This window comes from Lissotriton vulgaris, chromosome 9 (assembly GCF_964263255.1).
Source record: "Lissotriton vulgaris chromosome 9, aLisVul1.2, whole genome shotgun sequence".
Lineage (NCBI taxonomy): Eukaryota > Metazoa > Chordata > Amphibia > Caudata > Salamandridae > Lissotriton > Lissotriton vulgaris.
Window position 1 is genome coordinate 842,018,700 of NC_141697.1, and position 24,805 is coordinate 842,043,504.

General features: G+C 48.8%; 1 protein-coding gene across 1 annotated transcript in view; it reads right to left on the minus strand.

Moving 5' to 3' along the window:
• The window catches only part of ATG2A (autophagy related 2A), a 2,120,972-nt gene that overhangs the window by 1,635,230 nt on the left and 460,937 nt on the right, over nt 1-24,805 (minus strand). Inside the window, exon 6 of the mRNA XM_086939522.1 lies at nt 2,912-3,082. Within this exon, the coding sequence (XP_086795648.1) occupies nt 2,912-3,082 (171 nt within the window). The remainder of the gene's footprint in view (nt 1-2,911; nt 3,083-24,805) is intronic.

Sequence of the window (24,805 nt, forward strand, 5' to 3'; positions counted from 1 at the left end):
CGTTTCAAGGAAACAAAGATAAGGTGCACAATATTTTGGAACACTGTATCCTTTAACATTGAACAAACCAAACAGCTCATACATAGGATTCTCGTCCTACTCAGCTATGGCAGATATTAACCCTACCCACTCCAGACGTCTTATGGAGTATTATGAGTAGGGGTCCCTGAGAAAAGCACGACTGAGTTACTTCAGTATCTAGCGTTAAATTAGTGCCTTAACAAACCTTTGGGCGCCATGTGTTGTAGTTCCTATTTTCCTTATAGGCTCTGCGCATTGGAATAATATACACTATAGTTTTGGCATAGGACTGAGGTCGGTCTATAGAGTACATTAAACTTAATTACTGTGTGTTCCAGCTAACTCAGAGGTCACTAGAAGCTTCTCAAATAAACAAGAAGGGAGTAGTTTATGACAACCACATAAACATGACAACTTTGTTTCCCTTAAAATCGGAACAGCATTAGAATTGTGGAAACAATAGATAACAGTTTCACTCAGTCAATCGTGCATGCTTAGTTTCTTCAGAGTTACACAGAAATAGACAGAAGGGCATTTCAATAACAGGATTTCTTGAACAGTCTTAATTCTAGTGTAAGAGACATGAGCTGTTGCAATCGTTAGACAGTAAACAAGATATAATATGCACAGCGTAAGCAGTAGGAAGAAATAATACTGCAATTGCATTGTCTTTTAGCTATGACATATTCATATATAAATAACACCGGCTACAAAGTGGATACTCGTCTGATGCTTCTAAATAGTTCTACCCCAGTGTACCTAACCCAAGTGCAGTACGAGGTAAAAAGTAGGTGCTGTTTTCTATAGTATGGTGTATATACTAAGTTTCAGGTGCCAAGAGTCCCTTCTAGGTTCTAGTCAGCTCCATACCTTAGAATGAGAGAGGTGAGAATCTCTTTCCAGATCTCAAACTCCAACACCAACGTGAAACTTATCAATCATTCCCCTGATCCCCTCCTGCCACTTCGGGTAAAGTGACCTAGCTGAACTTGACGAAGTCGAATGGATGGAGGCACTAGCATTCCAGAGGGAGGGGGCAATCTCCTCTAAGTTGAAGTTGGTGCAATTGAAAATACTCCACAGGATTTATGTCACTTGACCAACATTGGTTAGGATGGGATATGGAGATGAGACTGGTTGTTGACGACGATGTGGCCAGGAAGGCACCTTATTTCATATAATATGGGAATGCCCGCATATTATTAGATATTGGAAAGTGGTTCATTCATGTATGGGGGTAGTTATGGAACAGACAATAGCTATGGAAGCCAAACACTGCCTCTTAAATATATGAGAACCAATGGACCCGGGTAGCAAAGAGAAAGCTTGGGTGCCCCTAGGATTGCTAAGAGGGATGTTGCACGGAGATGAGGGTGTACACAACTCCAACACTATTGAGTGGGAAGGGGACATGGACTGGTGCATGTATCGAGAAAAAACAGTATATGTACCACGAGGCTGCCCTAGAAAATGGATACAAATATGGGGGACATGGAACACATACAGGGGCAACATATGTGAACCACCTACGCTGTGGGTACACTTGTCCCTGGGTTAATCAACACCCTGATACGCTAATGTTCACTGTATAGTACATAGCATGTGATGATATAGACCTGTATGTAGTGTATGCCAGACTACCATGACATTGAATTGTATCGCTTGCACGCTGTGATGTTTCAATGGTAATAATAAAACTAATTGTTTTAAAAAAAAGAATGTGGGTACGCTTTCATAAAGCTGGAATGCAAACTCTTTGATGCCCAATGCGTCATCCAGCTGCCCTCCCAGCACTCCCTTTTTGCATCAACAGTTCTGAGCTTACGTCCGAGTGTTGTCTGTAATGAAAGTGCACTTCTTGCCGGACTGGTTCTCACCTTTAATTGGTCCCAGTAACTGCAGAAAAGCTTCCTTCACGTTAGCAGCACTTGCACCCAGAACATAATGGGCAACAAGCACTGTACCCACTCTGCTTTTCATTGGCAGTCACTAGATGGTACAAATGAACTGACTAGTCCACTTTCTCCTCAGTTAAAGAGATACAGCTTTCTGAGACAAAAACATCTCTCCTAATACAAGTAAAGGAGGCCCAGCAGATGGGGAGTTTTTGCGGTATGGAGCAGCGACCCCAAAGAAACATCAGGATTTTTTTTTTTCTTTTATTATAATTCCTAGCATAAATTAATTTCAATTTTGCCTGCTGTGCTTAAAGCTAGGCTATTAAGAGGTGAAGTAAAACACCCTTAATGGCCCTCACCACCTCGCATATCTATCTGCAAAGACAAGTGTGAACTCTGAGGTTCAGGTGCAGCATCGCTCAAGTTGAGGCCTCCATGTCATATTGGATGCTGGGATAGGAGAAGGCAGAGTCATTGCTCAGTTTGGGCTGACTCAATATCATTCTGTATGTGACAATTGGCCATTCAACAAATTGTGCTGGAATGGGGAGTGCTGCAGCCTTTCAAGTTCTGAGGAGCAGTGCAAGCCAGCCTGCACATTGTTTAGAATGTGTTTTTGTTTTTTTTTAAAGGTGAAGAACTGGTCTACAGCTGGCCTCAGCCATTGGGCCTCATGCATCAGTTGAATGCTCATCTTTCCTATCCTACACAGTTTTCCGATAGGACTTCTGGTAGCCATACACCTATTCCACACCCTTCAACTCCTCATATCCAGTCCTACAAATCATGAAATTTCCCTAGGTATAGTCTAGCGCTCATTTATACATGTAAATCTAGTAGATCTTCTCTGGGAATGTCAAGCTGTTTAGCTGAAACATGCAATTGTCCCCAGAACATACTGCACAAACATCACCATATGAATAAAGGCTCCAAACGAAAAGTTATGAATAAACTCAGTTAGTTGATTGTTGTAGGGCCCTGCAAACACTGACCTTTGGACCAGGAAACACTTCATTTTGCTTCAGTTTAATTGTCATTTCTGTGTAGCCAGAGCAGCTGCCAATTTGGACGGGAGCAGAGGGGGCATTCCCTGTAATCCGGCTTTGAGATTCTGTAAACAGTGGGGGTTCATCCAAGATTGAGCCTGACGGGGAATCCACCTTCTAGGGGGAAATGAAAACAAACCTTAATATTAAACTCATAATGTTCAATCATAGGTAAAATGCACACAGTCCCAAATGGGGTCTCACAAATAATCCAGTACAAAGCAGGAATTAAAAGTAATTGGAACAGGACTGAGGGTGGAGTGTGTTCACATATGTTTATCACCAGTTACTTTTAAGGTGTCTGGCAGATGTGATTCATTAATATATATGAATATTTGCATAAGCAGTACTAAAAAACACAATGCAATGATATTAAAAAGTGCAGAATTCGACAGCTCGAATAACTTACTTACCTTTGGTAAGGCTGTTTCTGGTGGATAGTCTGCATCAGTGTTTGGTAAACATGTGCATGGAAGCCCACGGTGAAGTCTAGCAGATGCCCAGGAGTTGAACTCCATGGGCTGATGCAGCAATTATAGCGTTAGCTATGGTGGACAAGTTTCTTACCTTAGGTAATGCCCAAGGCCTTCAGGAGGTTTTTTGTTTGTGTAACACATTTTTATGCAGAGGATAATCAAATGAAAGATAGTCCTTTTGAGGAGAGCACAACTCTTCCTTTCTCCAAATACCCTACAAAGAGTTGGTCATCCACCCGGAACTCTTCAGTGAGATCAAGATAGAACAGTAATGCTCTTTTTGGTTACAGTCGGTGGAGTTGCTTTTACTCCTTAGAAGGATGCGGAGGAGCTTAGAAGGTGGGCAAGGTGATAGATTGCCCTAAATAGAAAGGTGTCACCACTCTGGGCAAAAAAAAAAAAAAGACCTAGTGCGAGCACTACCTTGTCCCGGAAGATGGTCAGGTAGGAAGGCTGAGAGGATTGCGCCTGCAATTTGCTGACCCTCCTAGCAGAAGTTATTGCACAAAGAAGAATGTTCTGATAGTAAGCAGCCAGAGGGGGCAATTGTGCAGTGGCTCAAAATGTGCACACATCAAATAGATGAGAACCAAGTTAAGGTTCAAACGGAGCATGATAAATGGTGAGGGGGGAAACAAATGTGTAAGGTCCTACAAGAATCTAAATACAATAGGAGATTTAACAAGCATTGGCATAGCCAATAGGTCTCGCCTTTGGGACCTTATATGTGTTTTGCCAGCCCTATTGGCAAACAGCTGAAACTTACTCTAGCCACACCTAAAAACTGGGACTCGCAATGACTATCAAGATGTTTGGAGAAGGATTGGGGAGTTTAAGCGTGACTTAATACGTCAAAAAGTAATATCCGAAAGCAGCCATAGTCTGAACAGGAATGCCAAGAAGCGCTATAGGCTCAGTGTAAGCCGTTGACACGCGATAAATGTAATCAGTGAGAAGACATGTGAGAAGTTACTTACGATTCTAAGAAAATCATTACAAGGGATCTGCCGATCTCACAAATTGGTCCTGCCGAAGGCTTGGACACTCAGGGGCAAACAAGGTCGAAACATGTTGACCTCACAAATTGAATATGCTACTTACCAGTATGCATCTGTTCTTGGCATGTAGGGCTGCTAACATTCATATCTGTGCATAGATCGCCGCCTAGTGTTGGGTCCGGATGATTGCACATTGTTGTCTTGGAAGAGTCTTCGAAGTATCACGAGATAGGTGGCTCCTCCCCTGGACTACAGTGCGCATGGGCATCGACTCCATCCCCAGATTGTTTTTAGCCATTGTGTAGAGATGGAGTGAAATAGTGTAAATGATGTCCATGCTAATGTTTGAATGCAAGAAATTACCTGCAGCCGCTACGGGCGCCGGGGAGGAGGGCGGGCGATATGAATGTTAGCAGCCCTACATGCCAAGAACAGATGCATACTGGTAAGTAGCATATTCAGTTCAAGGCATGTGGGCTCCTAAATTCATATCTGTGCATAGAATACATAGCAGTCCCTCCATTAACGGCGGCCGCCCGTGCCAGCTGCAGAAGTTTGAAAAAGAGTTTTAAGAACAGCCTGACCTACAGCTGCCTGCTGTTTGGAATGCACATCTACACAGTAGTGTTTAGTAAAGGTGTGTGGTGTAATCCACGTGGCTGCTCTACAAATATCTTCCAAAGGAATATTACCTAGGAAAGCCATGGAGGCCTCTAACTTGCGTGTGGAGTGGGCCCTGGGGGGGACCGTTAAAGTGCGTTTAGCCTTGTGGTATCAAATCTGAATACACTTAACGATCCACCTGGCTATTCCTGCCTTGGAAATGGGGTTGCCTTTGTGCTGGGCTGAGAAGGCAACAAATAGCTGTTGTGTCTTCCTAAAGCTTTTGGTCCTGTCAATGTAGTACAGTACATTAATGCTCGTTTGACATCAAGCGTGTGGAGCATTCTTTCTGCTACTGTTTCAGGGTTTTGAAAGAATGTGGGTAGTTCAATGGTTTGATTGACATGAAACTGCGACACCACCTTAGGGAGAAACTTAGGGTTGTTAGGATGAATTTGAATAAATGGCTCTTGTATTGTGAGCGCTTGTAGCTCACTAACACGCCGTAGCGACGTGATGGCAATGAGAAAAGCCACTTTCCATGTCAAGAACTGAATCTCACAGGAGTGTAGAGGCTCAAACGGTGGTCCCATTAACCTGGTGAGGACCACATTGAGATTCCACACAGGAGCTGGTGGGGACCTGGGGGGGATGACTCGTTTCAGCCCTTCCAGGAATGCTTTGACGGCAGGCACCCTGAAAACTGAGAGGTGCTGCCTGTTTTGGAGATAAGCCGCTATGGCGGATAAGTGTATCCGAATGGAAGCATACGCCAGATTACATTTGTAAAGATGTAACAAATAGCAGATGATATTAGGAATGGATGCATCTAGCGGGTTGATATGATGTTTTGTACAGTAAATGACAAACCGCTTCCATTTTGCTGCATAGCAAGCTCTGGTTGTTGGCCTTCTTGCCTCCCGGATGATTTCCATGCATTCCGGGGGCAAATCAAGGTAGCCAAACTCTAAGACCTCAGGAGCCAGATCGCTAGGTTCAGCTGTTGCGGATCTGGGTGCAGAATGTCGCCATGGTTCTGCGTCAAGAGCTTGGGAGTGAGGCGCAGCCTTTGATGCGGTACCACGGAGAGTTCCAGAAACGTGGTGTACCATGGCTGGCGTGCCCACGTTGGAGCAACCAGGATGAGTGTCATTGAGTGTTGCAGCAGCTTCCGTGCCACCAGCGGTATGAGAGGTGCTGGGGGAAAAGCGTACGCAAATTTGCCTGACCAGTTCATCCATATCGCATTGCCCTGCGACTGTGGGTGTGGGTGTGGGAACCTGGCGGCGAAGCTTGGGCATTTTGCGTTCTCCCTTGTGGCAAACAGGTCTATCTCTGGATGACCCCACTGCTGGAAGTACGGGTGGAGTACTGATGGATGTAGCTCCCACTGATGCATTTGGTGGCTGTACCTGCTGAGCAGATCCGCCATCTGATTGTCCACGCCCCGAGGTGTTCCGCCATGAGGAAGATGTTCCTCTGAATGGCCCACTTCCACATGCCCTGAGCCAGATGAGACAATTGTGGAGAGTGCGTGCCTCCCTGTTTTTGGATATAGTACATCACCGTCATGTTGTCCGTCCGGATCAACACGACCTTGTTGCACAGATGTACTTTGAAGGACTTCAGTGCCATGAAGATCGCCATCAGTTCTAAGTAGTTGATGTGCATCTTCTTCTGCTGTGTTGACCATAGCCCCTGCACTGTGTAGTGGAGTACATGCGCTCCCCAACCCTGGAGGGATGCGTCCGTTGTCAGGATAATTTGTGGCACAGGCTCCTGGAACGGTCGGCCCTTGCAAAGCTTGTGTGGAGTCCACCAATGCAGAGAGTTGTATGCCCGACCAGTCACCAACACTAGGTCTTTCAACTGCCCTTGAGCCTGAGTCCACTGGCGTGCCAAGCATTCCTGAAGCGGACGCATATGCAACCTCAATGCGGGACTATGAAGATGCAGGAGGCCATCATGCCTATCAACTGCATAAACACTCTCGCAGGGAGTGAGTGCTGTGGTTTGAACCTCTGTATCAGCGACTGGATGCTGTTGATCCTCGCTGTGTTCGGCTGAGCTGTAGCAGCCAGAGTATTTATAGTTCCGCCCAAATACTGCCGCACATGGGCTGGCTGAAGATGCGACTTTGGATAGTTGAGCGAAAACCCCAGACTGTGAAGAAGGTGAATAGTGCTGGACATGTTTGCGGCGCACTGCTGTGCCGACTTGGCTTGAACGAGCCAGCCGTCCAGGTAAGGGTAGACATGTATGTTCTGTCTCCTGAGGTGCGCCGCCACCGTTGCCAGACACTTTGTGAACACTCTGGAAGCAGTGGTCACACCGAAGGGTAGGACCCTGAACTGGTAATGCCTGTTTAGAATGGTGAACCGGAGGTATTTTTTGTGGGATGGGTGGAGTGGTACGTGAAAGTAAGCATCCTTGAGGTCCAAGGTTGCGAGAAAGTCTCCCTGGTTTAACAATGGAAGAACTTGCTGCAGAGTTAACATGTGGTAGTGTTATGAAAGAATATACATGTTGAGGGGGCGTAGGTCTAGAATGGGTCTGAGTGAGCCGTCCTTCTTTGGGATTAAGAAGTACAGGGAGTAAACCCCTGTGCCTTGTTCCTCCAGTGGCACAAGCTCTATTGCGCCTTTTTGCAGCATCACAAGAACCTCTTGCTGCAATAAGTGCAAGTGCTCTGCCGACATAGGACGTTGTCTTGGGGGTATATTGGGTGGAGTGGACGTTAACTCCAAACAATAGCCGAACTGGATAAGTTTCCTTACCCACCTGTCTGTGGTGATGGACTTCCAGACTGGCAGGAACTGCTGGAGTCTCCCCCCGACAGGTGTTGGATGGTCGGGGGGCAGTGACAGGAAGTCACTGTTTGTTGGCGGCAGAGGAACGGGAACTGTTGTTGCCTCTGCCCCTGCCCTTGGCGTTGTTTCCTCTGTAACCTCCTCTACCCTGTTTGGTGTATGAGGACTGTGCCCCACTTTTACTGAACTGCGCCTGTTGTGCCAAGTGTCCTCTGGTAACACCCCGAGTGCCTGAGCGACGAAAAGTGCTCCCTCTGTATTGCTGAGACTGAAGTGCACCCATGGATTTAGCCGTCTCAGTATCTTTTTTAATTTTTTCGAGGGTGGAGTCCACCTCAGGGCCAAACAGTCTGTCTGGATTAACGGGCTGGTTGAGGATAACAGTTTGTATCTCTGGCTTGAACCCCGAGATGCGGAGCCAAGCTTGACGCCGTAACATTACACTGGTATTTATCGCTCTGGCTGCCGTATCCGCAACGTCGAGCGCACATCTAATTGCAGCGTTGGAGATGAGCTTGCCTTCTTGGATAAGCATCTCAGCTCCTGCTTTAAACTCGTCTGGAAGGTGTTGTAAAAGCTGCTCTAAGGTGTCATAGTGTGCCCTGTCGTATCTGGCCAGCAGAGCTTGTGTGTTGGATATGCGCCAGATGTTTGCTGCCTGCGCTGCCACCCTTTTCCCCGATGCCTCCAACACTTTAGACTCTTTGTCCGGGGGAGGAGCTTCACCTGTTGTTTGTGAGTTCGCCTTTTTGCGAGCATTAGAGACCACCAAAGAGTCCAGAGGCAACTGGCCCCGAATGTATGTTGGGTCCCCATTGCCGGTCTGTATTTTTTCTCTATTCTAGGGTTTACAACCCGAGCTCTTGTTGTTTCCTTGAAAATGTCTGTGGCATGCTTAAGAACACCCTTAAGCATTGGAAGTGTTTTTACGGTTTTCTCAGCAGCAGAGAAAGTGTCAAATAGAAAGTCAACGTCTACAGGGTCAGCATGCATTTCCACCTTATGGTTTGCAGCTGCCCTCTCAATTAAGCATTGAACGCCGCAGAATCTTCTGTAGGAGAAGGCTTTGCGCCAAAAGCTTGTGGGTCATGGACAGCTTGTTGGTCCCCTTGATCACCTGAGGCTAACCACGAGTCCTGTTGCTCATCAGGGTCTGTGTTTTCGGGAAAAGTATACTCCTCGTCCTGATCACCGAGATCTCCATCTGAGCAAGTGGGTGAAGGCGATGGGCTCCTTGCAGGATGCAGAGGAATGCGCTCAACAAGTTCCGGCGTTTCTGGCGCTGGCCTTTTCTTTTTCAGAGGGATTACAAACGACTCCAAAGGCTGTGACGTAATCTTTCTCTTATAGAGCATCAATTTTCCCGTGTCGGCGTCGATATACTGTTCCGACTGCTCGTCCAATAAGGGCTGTCGACTTAAACTGCCACTCAGCTGAGTATGCCCTACTCCTTCTGAGTCCTTAGGCACCGACCGCGGTGCAAAGGCCTTTGGCACCACTTTGGGTGGTAGAGTAAAGAGGAGCGGCTTGGGGGTCTTCTTCGGTTCCGCTACCGGAGTAGGTACCGAGGGCGTCTTCGGCACCGACGTCAGCTCTTTCTCCCGAATCCGTTTGAGGGAGTCTGCCACTTGCTTTGTAAAAGAAGCGGACGGTCTCGTTGACCCGACTGAGGACCTCGATCCACCCCCAGGGGAAGACTGGAGCGTCGATGAATCCCTGTTCTTTGCTGGAGGCGCAGACGTAGTCTCGACAACTGCGCGTCCGCCACCATCCACGGCCCGATCCGAAGCCATCGACGTCGACGCATCGGCGGACTTTCCCTTCGGCGTTGTGGCTCCAGACTTTGGCTCGGTGCCCTTTGCCGATTTGGCCTCAACGGCTGGTTTGCTTGTAGATGCGGTAGGCTTGACCGCTGACGGCTCGACGGCCGACTTCGACTTGGACTCGATCACCTTAGTGGAGTGCTGGGCGACTGCTTTCGAGCTTGGCTCTTTGACCACCTTAGGCGCTTTAGCCTGTTCGACAGCCTTCTTCGGTTTCGAGGGCTCCGACGACGACGCCGTCAATGGCGTCTTCGGTTTCGGTGCTGCGTCGGCCATCTTAGATTTGGTCGATCCCGAAGGTTTCCCATTCGGTTTCGATTTAGGCAATGGCGGCTCCGTAGAGGTGTCCGTAGCCGGGCCAGGAGGCGGGACCGAGGAGCGAGGTGTAGGGTCGTGGGTAAGGCCTTGTGGCGATCCCGTGACCTGAGCCTTTGTATGTTCGGGGCATAGCTCATTCTCCGAGCTATCTTCCACGGCCCCAAAAGGTTCTTCGTCGTCCCCTACCTCCTCGACATCTTCCTCGAGGTCTTGGTCTTCTTCGTAGTCGGCCGCGACCTCTGCCGATGGAGGTGAAATCTGCAGGTGAAGTTCTTGTTCGCCTGCGTCGGGGCTGTCGAAGATGTCCGCCGGCGCCGATCGCTGGGCCTGGAGGCGCGCCACGCGCCGAAGCTTGATCGTCTTCGTCGATCGAAACCTGGAACAGGCCATACAGCTGGCCTCGTCATGGTCCGGCGAAAAGCACTTGTTGCACACAGGGTGCGCGTCGATGTGTGGGAACTTGGAACCACACACGGGGCAGTACTTGAACGGACTCCGTTCCATTGTAGAATCGTCAGGGTCTTGCTGCGTCGACAGGGCCTCGATGACCGAAGAGTCACCCGACTCCTCCGATATCCGACTCGACGAGCCGGAGTATACACGAGACCGAACGCGAACAATACCGACGAAGTAAGGACAGCCTTTTGGCCTTTAAGAAGTTGTTTTATCGATTCCGAACAGGAAACGTCAAAATCACATCCGAACCCAATGGCGGAAAAAAACAATCTGGGGATGGAGTCGATGCCCATGCGCACTGTAGTCCAGGGGAGGAGCCACCTATCTCGTGATACTTCGAAGACTCTTCCAGGACAACAATGTGCAATCATCCGGACCCAACACTAGGCGGCGATCTATGCACAGATATGAATTTAGCAGCCCACATGCCTCGAGCATAATACTCAGGATAATTTGCACATCCTGAGAGAATTACCACCTTACTTTTAATCTTACCCCTTTATTCTACACCCATATTAAAAGCGGTTTATTGGATACAGGAGGTACTTTTAACTTTTATTTTAAACATGGATCCCACCAGTGCTATCCCTCAAATGGAGGCAGTGCTCACGTAGAGAAGCGAGTACCTAGGTGCAAAACCAAATGATGACGCCAGCCGATACTACACTATAGAGGTGACCGCTTAACAGGACCAGTGGCAAATATTGGTTGAGGGTTTCAGGTAGAAAAACAGATACCCCAGGACACCGCACAACCTGTAAGTTAACTCTTGTTTGATTAAGATAAGTTACATTAAAGGGAGAGGAGTGATAATTACAAAAGCTTCTATCTCCCCTCATTTTGATTATTTGCAACCCCTTCAGAGAGCCCAGAGAAAAGCCCTGCTAGGCCAAAGAAAGAATTAACAGAAGAATGTCAGAGAGGGAGGCATGCAGGGTGTCAACAGACCATTCTATACAATATTTACAGAATGTTTGCCATCGGCAGGCGTATACCAACCTGGTGGAGGGACGTCTGGCTGCCAGAATAACTTTGCAGACTTCAGGAGGAAGGTCAAAATCTGTCAACTGTTGGCGCTCAATCTCCGGGCAAGGAGACGATTCAGAATAACCACCCGAAGGGGCAGCCTGATCGGAGGATCAATGCTCATCTGCAGAAGCTCGGATATCAAACTCTCCATGCTCAGTCTGGAGCCACAAGGATGACTTGGGCCCAGTTGCTCTTGATCTTCTTGACCACTCTGGACAGGAGTGGTATGGATGGAAAGGCGTATAGGAGGCCTGTGCTCCACCTGAGCCGGAAAGCGGTGCCAAGCGAGAGCCGCCTTGGAAACTCAAATGCGCAAAGCTGCTGACATTGCACGTTCTCTTCAGAGGCAAATCGATCTAACAAGGGCTATCCCCACTGCAGAAAGAGACCTTGCACCACTTCCTGATAGAGTTGCCACCAACGACTGAACTTGTCCACCCTGGCGTTCAGGGAACCGGAAAGGTGCTGAACAACCAGGGATAGCCCAGCCAAGTCAAGAAGCATGGGGCCTCCTGACAAAGGGTCTACGACCCCATCTCACCTTGTTTGTTGCAGTAACACATTGCGGTGGTGTTGTCTGAGAACACCTGAATTAGCCTTCCTTTGAGAGATGGCAAGAAGGCGTTCAGTGCCAAACAAATTATTCAAGGCTCCAGCAAGTTGATGTGGAGCCTGGCTTCTTCAGGAGACCAGAGTCCTCTAATCTCCACCTCCCCCAGGTGACCGCCCCATCCCAGAAGTGACGCATCCGTCACCACTATGAGATATGCTTGGGGAAAGGAGAGGGGCCTGCCTCTGACTCAATCGCGGTTTGTCAGCGACCACTGTAGATCTTTCGCAAAGCCCTTCGAGATCTGCACTAGGTCAGCGAGATTCCCCTGACGCTGCGCCCATTGGAACTCCAGGTCCCATTGCAGAGTCTGCATGTGCCATCTGACATGATCTAATAATAATCCACATTTATAAAGCGCACAATCACCTGTAAGGGTCTCTAGGCGCTGGGGGCCGTCGGGAAGATTAAGCAAGCTTTTGCCCAGAGTCACATTGTGCTGGGCTAATCTGCCGCTGGTGCCGGGGATCGAAACGTGATCCCCAGATTCCGGAGTCAGTCGCCCTAGCCGCGTGCCACACCTCTCCCCGTGGCGCCACACCTCAACAGCAGAATGCAGAAGGCCATGAGGACTAGCAGCCTCAAAGTCAGTCGCACCAAGATCCAGGATTGATGCTGAAACCTTGTTATTATATCCTAAATAACCTGGACCAGCTGCACGGGAGGATAGGCCAGAGAACTGTACTATGTCCAGAACAGCTAAGATGAAGGGGAGCGTCTGAGAGGGAGTCAGGTGTGACTTTGGCACGTTGATCGTGAACCTTTACAAATGCAGGACGTTCGCCGCCCTGTAGAGGTCGGAGACGACTGCTTGGGGCGCGCCTGCCTTCAACAACCAGTCATCGAGATAGGGGGAAGACTGCAACCCCTGATCCCCGCAGATGGGCTCAGACCACCGCCATCACCTTAGTGAACACCTGTAGGAGAGTAGGGTCTGCTTTCCTATGGTCACCCCAGATTTTTGCTTTTTGCTTCACTGGTTTTCGACATAATGTGGCTGTGGGCCTGCTAATCAGAGCCACATCCTGCTGTTCTCTCTCTAAATTCACATCCATGTACTTTAGGTACATACCCAATTGGACAATGGTTCACCTTATCAGCCCCTGTACAGTGTACTATAGGTACCCAGGGCATAGGTGCATCCAAGGCCTACCAGGGGCTGCAGCATATCTTTTGCCACCCCTGGCTGGCTATCCAAACTGACACAACTGGCTGATCACTCAGCTGGGGCAAGGTCGTGTAATCACCCCTTCCTTAGATATAGTATACCTATATCTGGACACATATACACCTATAAGTCACTCCTATGGCAGGCCTTAACAATCCTGGAGGCAGAGTGCTTGGTTTTATGTGAGATGGTGCTCTAGCATGAGCTGAGCCTGTCTGCAGCTGTCGGGACCAACTCCCTTAGCTGTTCCGAGATATTGCCATACCATATACTCTTACGTGCATTATAATCCTCGCGGTTACTTGCTAACTTTGGTTTGGCTTTATCAAAACATGTTGTGTAAGTTGTCATACGCTATGGAATACTACCCCCTCGCTAGTCCTGGTGACGGGGGTAGCATTCCACCCTTCTAGAGGGAGAAGACATGTTACTTTGCTTAAACGCAGTTAAATCTAACCAAAGCCCCAGCATCAGAAAATGGATGCTGCTGCCACAGACACGAGTCAGGCCTCCTGCTGCTGTCCGAAACTCCGGCAGGGGAGGCCTGGACAATAGATATCCTGTCACAGGGAGGTGTCACACCACCCCAGACAGGAGATAGTGGATTGTAGCAGGGAGGGTTGAATGAAACTAGACACTGCCTGGGGAGCACAAGGCTTCCCATGCATAGTCCAGTTCAAACGGGTGCTGGGACCCTCCAGTCCCAGCTCTGGCACAAAACTGGACAAAGGGAAAGGGGTGTAACCACCCCCTTCCTGGGTTCCACCCATAGGAGGGACCTAGCAGGTAATCCAGCCCCTTGATTTGGAATAAAGGTAGGAGCTGTGCCCAGGAGCATTAGATTATCCTGAACGAAACTTTGATACAGAACTCGGGACCCTTCGATATCCCACTCGACGTGCAAGACTGAAGAATCTCCCTTGTGGTCAAGGAGTGACCACCCTGTGCGAACAGGCACCATCCAGCACCCAACGGTTTGCTTTGTTGCAGTTCCGGCCGGAACTCGAGCCACAGAGATCGACAAGACCCAGCTTCCCTGACTTCTAACAGCCCGATCCACAGTCCCAGCGAATCTGAGACCCGTGGAGGCGACGTGAAGCGTGGAGCCGGCCATCTTGAAAAGACTGCGAAGTGCTGACCGTGCAGCTCCCGAGGCACCCTCGAAGCTGTACATTGGGGTTTGAGAAGCCCCAGTCCAGAGCAGCTTGTGCGCCGAAGATCTCCCCTCCACACTCATGGAGTGCTGCATGGGGCCCTTTTGCATTTTCCTGCCCGACGCGTTGGTCCGGTCGCTTGCCCGTTGGCTAGTGGCCCCAGAACCAACGAACCTTGAAATTTACAATGCTAGTCTGGTTGCTCCAGACTGGCCCTCGCTCCCCTGAAAAGGAGCCACCGCTCTGACCTTGCTGGTCAGAGCAAGAAGCGATCTTCCAATCCTGCCTGGGTTGCATTTGCCAAGGTCTGTAAGCTCCGATCCGGAAGCCGACACCGCCGACAGCGAGAGCCTTCGTGGGACAGCTCGTGCTCCACTCCTGGTCATCGTCGATGCCCAAGGGTCCACGTGGCAGCGGAGTCAAGCTTCACGACAACCACCTGATTGCGCCCGACATCGCCTGGTTCCTTCCTGGTTCCATCCTGGTCACTGGCTAGTGACCCAGACTCTGTCCCCTCTGATTTCAGGTACTGTACATCTTCGATCCACCCTTGGATCCAACCTGACTCTTCTCTCCTGGCCGCCTGCTGCATCTTCATCTCCAGGCTCCACAGATCTACACGACGAAACCCGACACACTTTGGCACCTAAGCACCCGCTTCCTGTGGGTTGGGTAACGAACTAACACTGATGCTCCTGTAGTGGTTTACACCTCTAGTGTCCTAGTTTAAAGTGTGGTAATTCTATTCCAGTCGGAAGACTTCCAAAACAGTAACTCGATAACTTTTACACGCCATTGACTTTGCATTTGCATATGCTTGTGCCTTAGGCACTGCACCCGTGTCCCGTGGGCCTCTCCCGACTTAATCACTGCTAGTCCTGAGTAGTCCCAGCGATTCACAACGCCCTAGGCCTTACCATTGTTCGAGAGGTGGTACTTATACCACTATTTTAGTATATGGTTTGAGTGGCCACCGGGCCTATCCGAAATTGTGCAACTTTTGAATGTTCAACTGTGCTTTTGTTTAAACGCTTGTGCCTCTGCACTCAAAGAGTACAGAGGATTATACTAGTAATAAATACATATATTTTTAGAATATATAACTTGTGTGGTGTCCTTTTCATTTGATATTACAGGATTGCATATGGTAAAACAGCTGGCTTCACATGCCCTCTTGAGTTTAGCCTAAGACTGCTTAGTCCATGCTACCCCTAGGATAGCTTGTCTATAAGGTTGACTTTACAACCACCACCATAAAGGATTGTTTGGACTGATACAAGGTGCCCACAGAATTGTGGACATCATACATCAGGCCAACTTCTCACATTGGTGTGCAGCGGTTGGGATTTGAGCTTGCTGTTGTTCTACCATTGCAATCTTTATATCATTTGAAAGATCACATTAAGTACTATAGGTACATATAAAACAAAAGCTTAGCATACTTAAGTTCTACTGAACTTAGTAGTTGTAGACTAAAGGGAGTAGCACACCCTGACTACAACTCACTAGCAAGGTTCTAGTAGGAAAACAAATAGTGTAGGTAAGTGCACCACTTACACCTCACTAGTCATGCCTGGAACAGGTGAAGCTTCCAGCTCTCTACCTGTGGGTGGCCAGCCAAAGGCACCATCCAGTTATGAAAAACTCAGCCACAAGGACTTAAGTGCCCTATGCACTTCAAGGGGGCTGAAAAGGGGTCACAACCCCACCATCCCTATCCTTATAGCAATCCTAGAGAAAGCTGACTTAGAGAAGGAAGCTGCAGCAGCTCCTCCAGGTAAAGTAGGAGAGGAAAACCCCTCTGATAACATTGATCCCCCAGAAGTTGATCCTGAAGAGGTAGACGAGGATGAGGATGTAAATGAGTCAGATGACCAAAGGGGGGATGGTCAGGTTCAAGTCAGAGTACTGAACCAGACCAACTTAAGCCAACATGGGAATGGAGAGGGTCACCACCTTTCCAGGCCCAACAGTAGACTTAACCCAGGCAATAGATGGATTAGATCTCCCTCAAGAGACTCTAATCGTTCTAATGCCTCAAGGTGATCTCAAAGGGGAATTACTTCCCCCCAGAGAAAAGAACATGAGGCTAGGATGAGAGCTGTCCAACTCCAGATAGAGAAGGAAGAGGTAGCCCTGGCCTAAGCTAAACTTGCTTTAGCAAGGGAGCAAAAATTATGTGGATTCGATTCCACTGGTGGCAGCAACATTATCCCTAAGGATAAAGACGGGTCCTATGATATAGAAACCTGAGCAAGATTGTGCCCCCCTACAGAGATGGGGATGACATCCACAAATGGATAACTGCTCTTGAGAGAGTCTGCATGGTACAGCAAGTTCCTCAAGACCAGTGGGCTGCAATCGTATGGCTCTCCTTTTCTGAGAAAGGGAGAGATAAGCTCCTCACTGTTAGACGAGAGGATGCAAAGAACTACACTGTCCTGAAGAGTGCTCTAATTGATGGGTTTGGCTTAACCACTGAACAGTACAGGTTAATGTTCAGAGACACCCAGAAGACACAGACACAGGACTGGACTGATTTTGTAGATTGTGCTACTAGGGCTCTGGAAGGTTGGTTGCATGGCAGCAAAGTACATGACTATACGTGATTGTATAATTTGATTATGAGGGAGCAGATCCTTAGTAATTGTCAAAACCAGCTTTTACACCAGCACCTGGTGGACTCAGATCTGACCTCTCCACAAGAATTGGGTAAGAGGGCAGACAAATGGGTCAGAACCAGGATTAGGCCTAGAAATCAGGGTAATGACCAGAAGAAGGAGTCTACCAAACCTCAGGAAAAGGGTGGGGATAAATCTAAAGACAAGACTTCCCCAGGCCCCAAACCTCCAAGGATGGGGGTGGGTCCCAAGACACTTCCTCTACCCAGAAAAAGCCTTATTGTCATACTTGTAAAAAGCCTGGCCATTGGAAGACTGACAGCAGTTACCCTAAGGCCAACAATAAGGAGAATATTCCTCCAGGTAATACTCCAACACCTCCTGTTACTATTAGTAGTAATCCCCCAGGTGGTGGGAGTGCCCCCAAGAAAGTGGTTGGGTATACTTGGGAAATTCAGGTGGATTCTGGCCTATCCAGGTCCCCTACCTTAGATACTCTTGTCTGTGAAAATGGCATGGGGTTTGCCAACTTCACTGCTTGTCCCAACACTTTGGACAAGTACAGACAGGAGCCCCTCATCAATGGTCTGAAAGTTGAGGCCTTCAGAGACACAGGGGCTAGCATCACCATGGTGACTGAGAGCCTAGTCCCCTCAAGGCAACTTCTACCTGGAGCCACATACCAGGTGACCAACATTGATGGAGTGCAGAAAGATCATCCCATGGCAGTGGTAAATCTCAGCTGGGGAGGTGTCACTGGCTCCAAGAGAGTGGCAGTGTAATCAAACTTGCCTGTAGATTGACTACTGGGGAATGATCTAGAAATCTCAGCTTGGGCTGAGGTTGAGCAAGAAACCCATTCTAAAATGGTAAATCTCCATGGAAAGGTTAGTGGGGCTGTGATGGCCACAGCCCCAATCCAAGATGTCCCCCTTGAACAGGTCAGGAGGGCTGTGCCAGTCTCAGCCCAATCTCAAACAGGTTCCTTCCCTGAACAGGTTAGCAGGGCTGTGATGGTAACAGCCCATACCCAAACTGAGTCCCTTCCTGAAAAGGTTGGTGGGGCTGTGATGGCCACAGCCCAAACTCAAACTGATTCATGTGTTGTGAAGCCTGAAACTATGGATCACTCCACACAAACAGAGAGCATTGAGGAGGAAGAGAAATCTCCCTCCCGACTTTAGGAAAGGATCAGCCTCCTCAGGGAACTGATCTTACCCCTTGTGAAGAAACTGCCACAGAGGTAGTCAGGCCTAGCCTGGCAGAGCCCCTGATGTCAGTGGACCCTTCCAAGGTGGGACCCAGTCTGGAGCAGGTAACCTGCCCCTCTCTACCCTGTCTCAGTCAGCCCAGGGCTGTGGAGGTCAGGGAGGCCAGTGGTGGACCACAAAGGGCCCCCTGTCGAAAAGAATTACCCCATCAGCAGATTAGGGGCACCAAAGCTAGCAGCCCTAGCAAGGTGAAAATGTTAAAAACTCCTGAGGGAACCCCCTTAAACTTAGTTAGGAGCCTCCCCCAGATTGATTCTGTTGGGCACAGCCAAACCTGGGACCCAAAGGCCCCACACCTGAACTGTCCCTCCAGTAAGCCAAAAAAAAGGGACCCAGCCTCCAGCATTAGGTAGCCAGAGGTTGACCCTGAGAGCACAGTGCAACTCAGTCATGGAAAGAAAGGCATCCATGGTGGATAGTGATTGGAGGAAGCTGAGCCCTACATTAGTGGAGCCTCACTTCAATATTCCATTCCCACACCAGCCTTTTACTTTGCCAAAACATACCACAGGTGATTCCCTATGGTGGAGACCCTCCGATACCCCTAGGGTGAGGGATTGCTTAGTGGACCATGAGACAGGGGGTAACCATGCTGGTGCAGGTACTTCCTTATATGGTCACTTAGGCAATATAGGCTTACCTGGTCAAGGATAGCCTTATCTCCTTTCATTGGGGGGGCGGGGGGGGGGGGGTTATGAAGGAAGGTGGATACCTGACTATGGTTACCCCAGATTTTTTGCCTAGTGTTTAGCTGGTTTTTGACTTAGTTGGTCTGGGACCCTGCTAATCAGGGCCCCAGACTATCTGCTCTCTCTGGAAAATGAATTCCATGTACTTTAGGTACATACCCAATTGGACAGTGGTTCGCCTTATCAGCCCCTGTACAGTGCACTATAGGTGCCCAGGGCATAGGTGTATCCAAGGCCTACAAGGGGCTGCAGCATATCTTTTGCCACCCCTGGCTGGCTATCCAAACTGACACAACTGGCTGATCGCTCAGCTGGGGCAAGGTCGTGTAATCACTCCTTGCTTAGATATAGTATACCTATACCTAAACCTATATCTGGACACACATATACCTATAAGTCACTCCTATGGCAGGCCTTAACAATCCTGGAGGCAGAGTGCTTGGTTTTATGTGAGATGGTGCTCTAGCATGAGCTGAGCCTGTCTGCAGCTGTCGGGACCAACTCCCTTAGCTGTTCCAGGATATTGCCATACCATATACTCTTAAGTGCATTATAATCCTCGAGGTTATTTGCTAACTCTGGTTTGGCTTTATCAAAACATGTTGTGTAAGGTGTCATACGCTTTGGAATACTACCCCCTCGCCAATCCTGGCGACGGGGGTAGCATTCCACCCTTCTAGAGGGAGAAGACATGTTACTTTAACTAAACGCGGTTAAATCTAACCAAAGCCCCCGCATCATAAAATGGACGCTGCTGCCACAGACACAAGTCTGGCCTCCTACTGCTGACCGAAACTCCGGCAGGTTACCCTGGACAATAGATATCCTGTCACAGGGAGGTGTCACACCACCCCAGACAGGAGATAGTGGATTGTAGCAGGGAGGGTTGAATGAAACTAGACACTGCGTGGGGAGCACAAGGCTTCCCATGCATCGTCCAGTTCAAACCGGTGCTGGGACACTCCAGTCCCAGCTCTGGCGCGAAACTGGACAAAGGGAAAGGGGTGTAACCACCCCCTTCCTGGGTTCCACCCATAGGAGGGACCTAGCAGGTAATCCAGCCCCTTGAATTGGAATAAAGGTAGGAGCTGTTCCCAGGAGCATTAGATTATCCTGAACGAAACTTTGATACAGAACTCGGGACCCTTTGACATCCCATTCGACGTGGAAGACTGAAGAATCTCCCTTGTGGTCAAGGAGTGACCACCCTGTGCAAACAGGCACCATCCAGCGCCCAACGGTTTGCTTTGTTGCAGTTCCCACCGGAACTCGAGCGACAGAGATCGACAAGACCCAGCTTCCCTGACTTCTAACAGCCCGAACCACAGTCCCAGCGAATCTGAGACCCGTGGAGACGACGAGAAGCATGGAGCCGGTCATCTTGGAAAGACTGCGAAGTGCTGACTGTGCAGCTTCTGAGGCACCCTCGAAGCTGTGCATTGGGGTTTGAGAAGCCCCAGCCCCGAGCAGCTTGTGCACCGAAGATCTCCCCTCCACACTCATCGAGTGCTGCGTGGGGCCCTTTTGCATTTTCCTGCTCGACGCGTTGGTCCGGTCGCTTGCCCTTTGGTAAGTGGCCCCAGAACCGACGAAGCTTGAAATCTAAACTGCTAGTCTGGTTGCTCCAGACTTGCCCTCGCTCCCCTGAAAAGGAGCCACCGCTCTGACCTTGCTGGTCCGAGTAAGAAGCGATCTTCCAATCCTGCGTGGGTTGCGCTTGCCAAGGCTTGTTACCTCAGATCCGGAAGCAGACACCGCCGACAGCGAGAGCCTTCGTGGGACAGCTCGTGCTCCATTCATGGTCGTCCTCGATGCCCCAGAGTCCACATGGCAGCGGAGACAAGCTTCACGACAACCATCTGATTGCGCCCGACATTGCCTGGTTCCTTCCTGGTTCCATCCTGGTCACTGGCTAGTGACCCAGACTCTGTCCCCTCTGCTTTCAGGTACTCTACATCTTCGATCCACCCTTGGATCCAACCGGACTCTTCTCTCCTGGCCGCCTGCAGCATCTTCATCTCCAGGCTCCATAGATCTACACAACGAAACCAGACACACTTTGGCACGTATGCACCCGCTTCCTGTGGGTGAGGTAACGAACTAACAACGGTGCTCCTGTAGTGGTTTGCACCTCTAGTGTCCTAGTTTTAAGTGTGGTAATTTTAGTCTGTTGGACTTGGCCCTTCTGGCAGGTTCACCCCTGAAGTTTTGCTTGCTATATGTGACCTGGGGATGGTGATTCCCACTCTGAGTGCGTGTGGTGAGAGGCCTACCCTCCCATAGGAATGCATGGGGAATGTATGTGTCCCTGGTAGTTCTTGATGCGTGGGGTGTGCAGGGTCGAGTCTGGTATGTGCGACTCGTGAGATTGAATGCTGCGCAATGGTATATGCGGTATGATTGTGTCTAATGTAGAAGCGCCACTTTTAGAAGTTGCAAACAAAACAGGTGATGGACCGAATGTGGATCAATGTCACACATTCACCCCAGTCAAAAGATCTGGGCCCAAATCCATCGGTTTTTTTGCACTCCACACCACCCTGGGTTAGACAATGGCGATATGCAAATCAGCTCTGACCCTGTTGCCCCATGGGAACAGTCCAGTCCGAACTACAAAAGCCATGTCCTTCCCAGAACGGAATCAAGCATCCGAGGACCGGACCGGTTTCGAGGTAACACCTCTCATCAGCCCGGCTAGCTTGACTCCAAGTGGTGTGGAGTGCCTGGGACCCACGTCTGGGCATCCCCAGCGCACTTAGGGCGGCAATTGCAAACAAAACAGGTGATGGACCGAATGTGGATCAATGTCACACATTCACCCCAGTCAAAAGATCTGGGCCCAAATCCATCGTTTTTTTTGCACTCCACACCACCCTGGGTTAGACAATGGCGATATGCAAATCAGCTCTGACCCTGTTGCCCCATGGGAACAGTCCAGTCCGAACTACAAAAGCCATGTCCTTCCCAGAACAGAATCAAGCATCCGGGGACCGGACCGGTTTCGAGGTAACACCTCTCATCAGCCCGGCTAGCTTGACTCCAAGTGGTGTGGAGTGCCTGGGACCCACGTCTGGGCATCCCCAGCGCACTTAGGGCGGCAATTGCAAACAAAACAGGTGATGGACCGAATGTGGATCAATGTCACACATTCACCCCAGTCAAAAGATCTGGGCCCAAATCCATCGGTTTTTTTGCACTCCACACCACCCTGGGTTAGACAATGGCGATATGCAAATCAGCTCTGACCCTGTTGCCCCATGGGAACAGTCCAGTCCGAACTACAAAAGCCATGTCCTTCCCAGAACGGAATCAAGCATCCGAGGACCGGACCGGTTTCGAGGTAACACCTCTCATCAGCCCGGCTAGCTTGACTCCAAGTGGTGTGGAGTGCCTGGGACCCACGTCTGGGCATCCCCAGCGCACTTAGGGCGGCAATTCTAGAATTTGGCATATTTTTAAATTTTTTTTTTTTAAACCTTTATTACAAGAAAAGTAGTACAATTACAGACCTACAACGGCCAGTAGCAATAAATATCAAAATCAAAATAGTACACAGCTCATCAGCCGACAACCCATGGGTCCGGCAGCGATATCATATGTCAATGCGATGATCTTGTGGCGGTAAGAGGATAAGGAATATGCTACTTACCAGTATGCATCTGTTCTTGGCATAGAGGGCTGCAGAGTGGTACATTATGAATAGATCGCCATCTGGTGTTGGGCTCGGATGATTGCACTTTGTTTTTCTCTTGGAGAGTCTTTTGTATGTTGGTGACTCCTCCCTTAGTTGGTAGTGCGCATGGGCATCGGCTCCATCCTTAGATTGTTTTGCCATAGTAGGGTTAGATGGAGTAGTATAGTAGAATACAGATAAGAGTGCCCATGTGAGTGTATCTAAATAAGATAATGTTGGAACAGACACAGGTTTCCGGGGAGGCTGGGAGGGCATGTACCACTCTGCAGCCCTCTATGCCAAGAACAGATGCATACTGGTAAGTAGCATATTCCGTTCGAGGCATATGGGCTGCAGATGGTACATTATGAATAGACTATACAGCAGTTCTCTCCCTAGCGGTGGTCGCCCGTGTCTGTTGCAACTGTCTGAAACAATGTTTTTAATACTGCTTGTCCCACTCTAGCTTGTTGTGTTGTGTGCACATCTACACAATAGTGTTTTGTGAAAGTGTGCGGTGTAACCCAGGTAGCCGCTTTGCATATGTCATCTAGTGGAATGTTTCCCAGAAATGCCATAGATGCTCCTAGTTTACGTGTAGAGTGAGCTCTAGGAGGAACAGTTAATGTTCTCTTTGCCTTTAAGTAGCATATTTGAATGCATTTTACAATCCATCTGGCAATGCCCGCTTTGGAGATGGGATTGCCTTTATGTGTGGGAGAAAACGCAACAAATAGCTGTTTTGTCTTTCTGAAAGTTTGTGTTCTCTCTATATAGTACAATAAGGCCCTCCTAACATCCAGTGTATGTAGGGCTCTTTCCGCTACTGTTTGTGGTTTTGGAAAGAAAACCGGTAATTCCACTGACTGATTGATGTGGAATGCTGAGATAACCTTTGGTAAGAATTTTGGGTTTGTTCTAAGAACCACTTTATTTTGGTGTAGCTGCATAAATGGTTCTTGAATCGTAAAAGCCTGCAGTTCACTTACTCTTCTAAGTGACGTGATAGCTATGAGGAAGGCCACCTTCCATGTGAGGAATTGTATTTCACACCTATGCATAGGTTTAAAGGGTGGCCCCATTAGTCTGGTAAGCACTATGTTGAGATTCCAGACTGGGGAAGGTGGTCTTCTTGGTGGAATGACTCTTTTGAGTCCTTCCATGAAAGCTTTAATTGCTGGTACTTTAAACAGTGACAGGTGTTGCCTGTTTTGTAGGTACGCCGCTATGGCTGCTAGATGAACCCTAATAGAGGTATATGCTAGATTACATTGCTGTAAGTGTACTAAATAGCAAATGATTTGTTTAGTGGATGCGTCCAGAGGGTTGATGTGCTTACTGTTACAGTGTATAGCAAACCTCTTCCATTTTGCTGCATAGCATGCTCTGGTGGTAGGACGTCTTGCCTGTTTAATGATTTCCATGCATTCTGGTGGTAAATCTAAATACCCAAACTCTATGACCTCAGGAGCCAGATCGCTAGGTTCAGTTGTTTGGGATCTGGGTGCATTATTTCTCCATGGTTCTGTGTAAGATGCATGGGTAATAACCTTAGCTTTTGATGTGGTACTTGTGAGAGTTGTAGCAGCGTGGTGAACCACGGCTGTCTTGCCCACGTGGGTGCCACTAGTATCATTGTCATTGAGTGTTGCTGCAGTTTCCTCACCAGTAATGGAATTAGTGGTAGAGGAGGGAATGCGTAAGCAAATTTGTTGGACCAATTTATCCACAGTGCATTGCCCTGGGACCTTTGGTGTGGGTACCTGGATGCGAATTGTTTGCATTTTGCGTTCTGATGATTTGCAAACAGATCTATCTCTGGTTGCCCCCATTTTTGAAAGAATGGCTGTAGTATTTGGTCGTGCAGTTCCCATTCGTGAACTTGTTCTGACTGTCTGCTTAGGATGTCTGCTATTTGATTTTGAATTCCTGGTAGGTGTTCCGCTAACAGGTAGATTTTTTGAGGAATGGCCCATCTCCATATGTCCTGTGCTAGTTTGGACAGTTGGAGAGAGTGTGTCCCCCCCTGTTTTTGAATATAATACATTGCAGTCATGTTGTCTGTTCTGATCAGGACTGCCTTGTTTGTTATTTGCATTTGGAAAGCTTTTAGTGCTAGAAATATTGCTAATAGTTCTAGG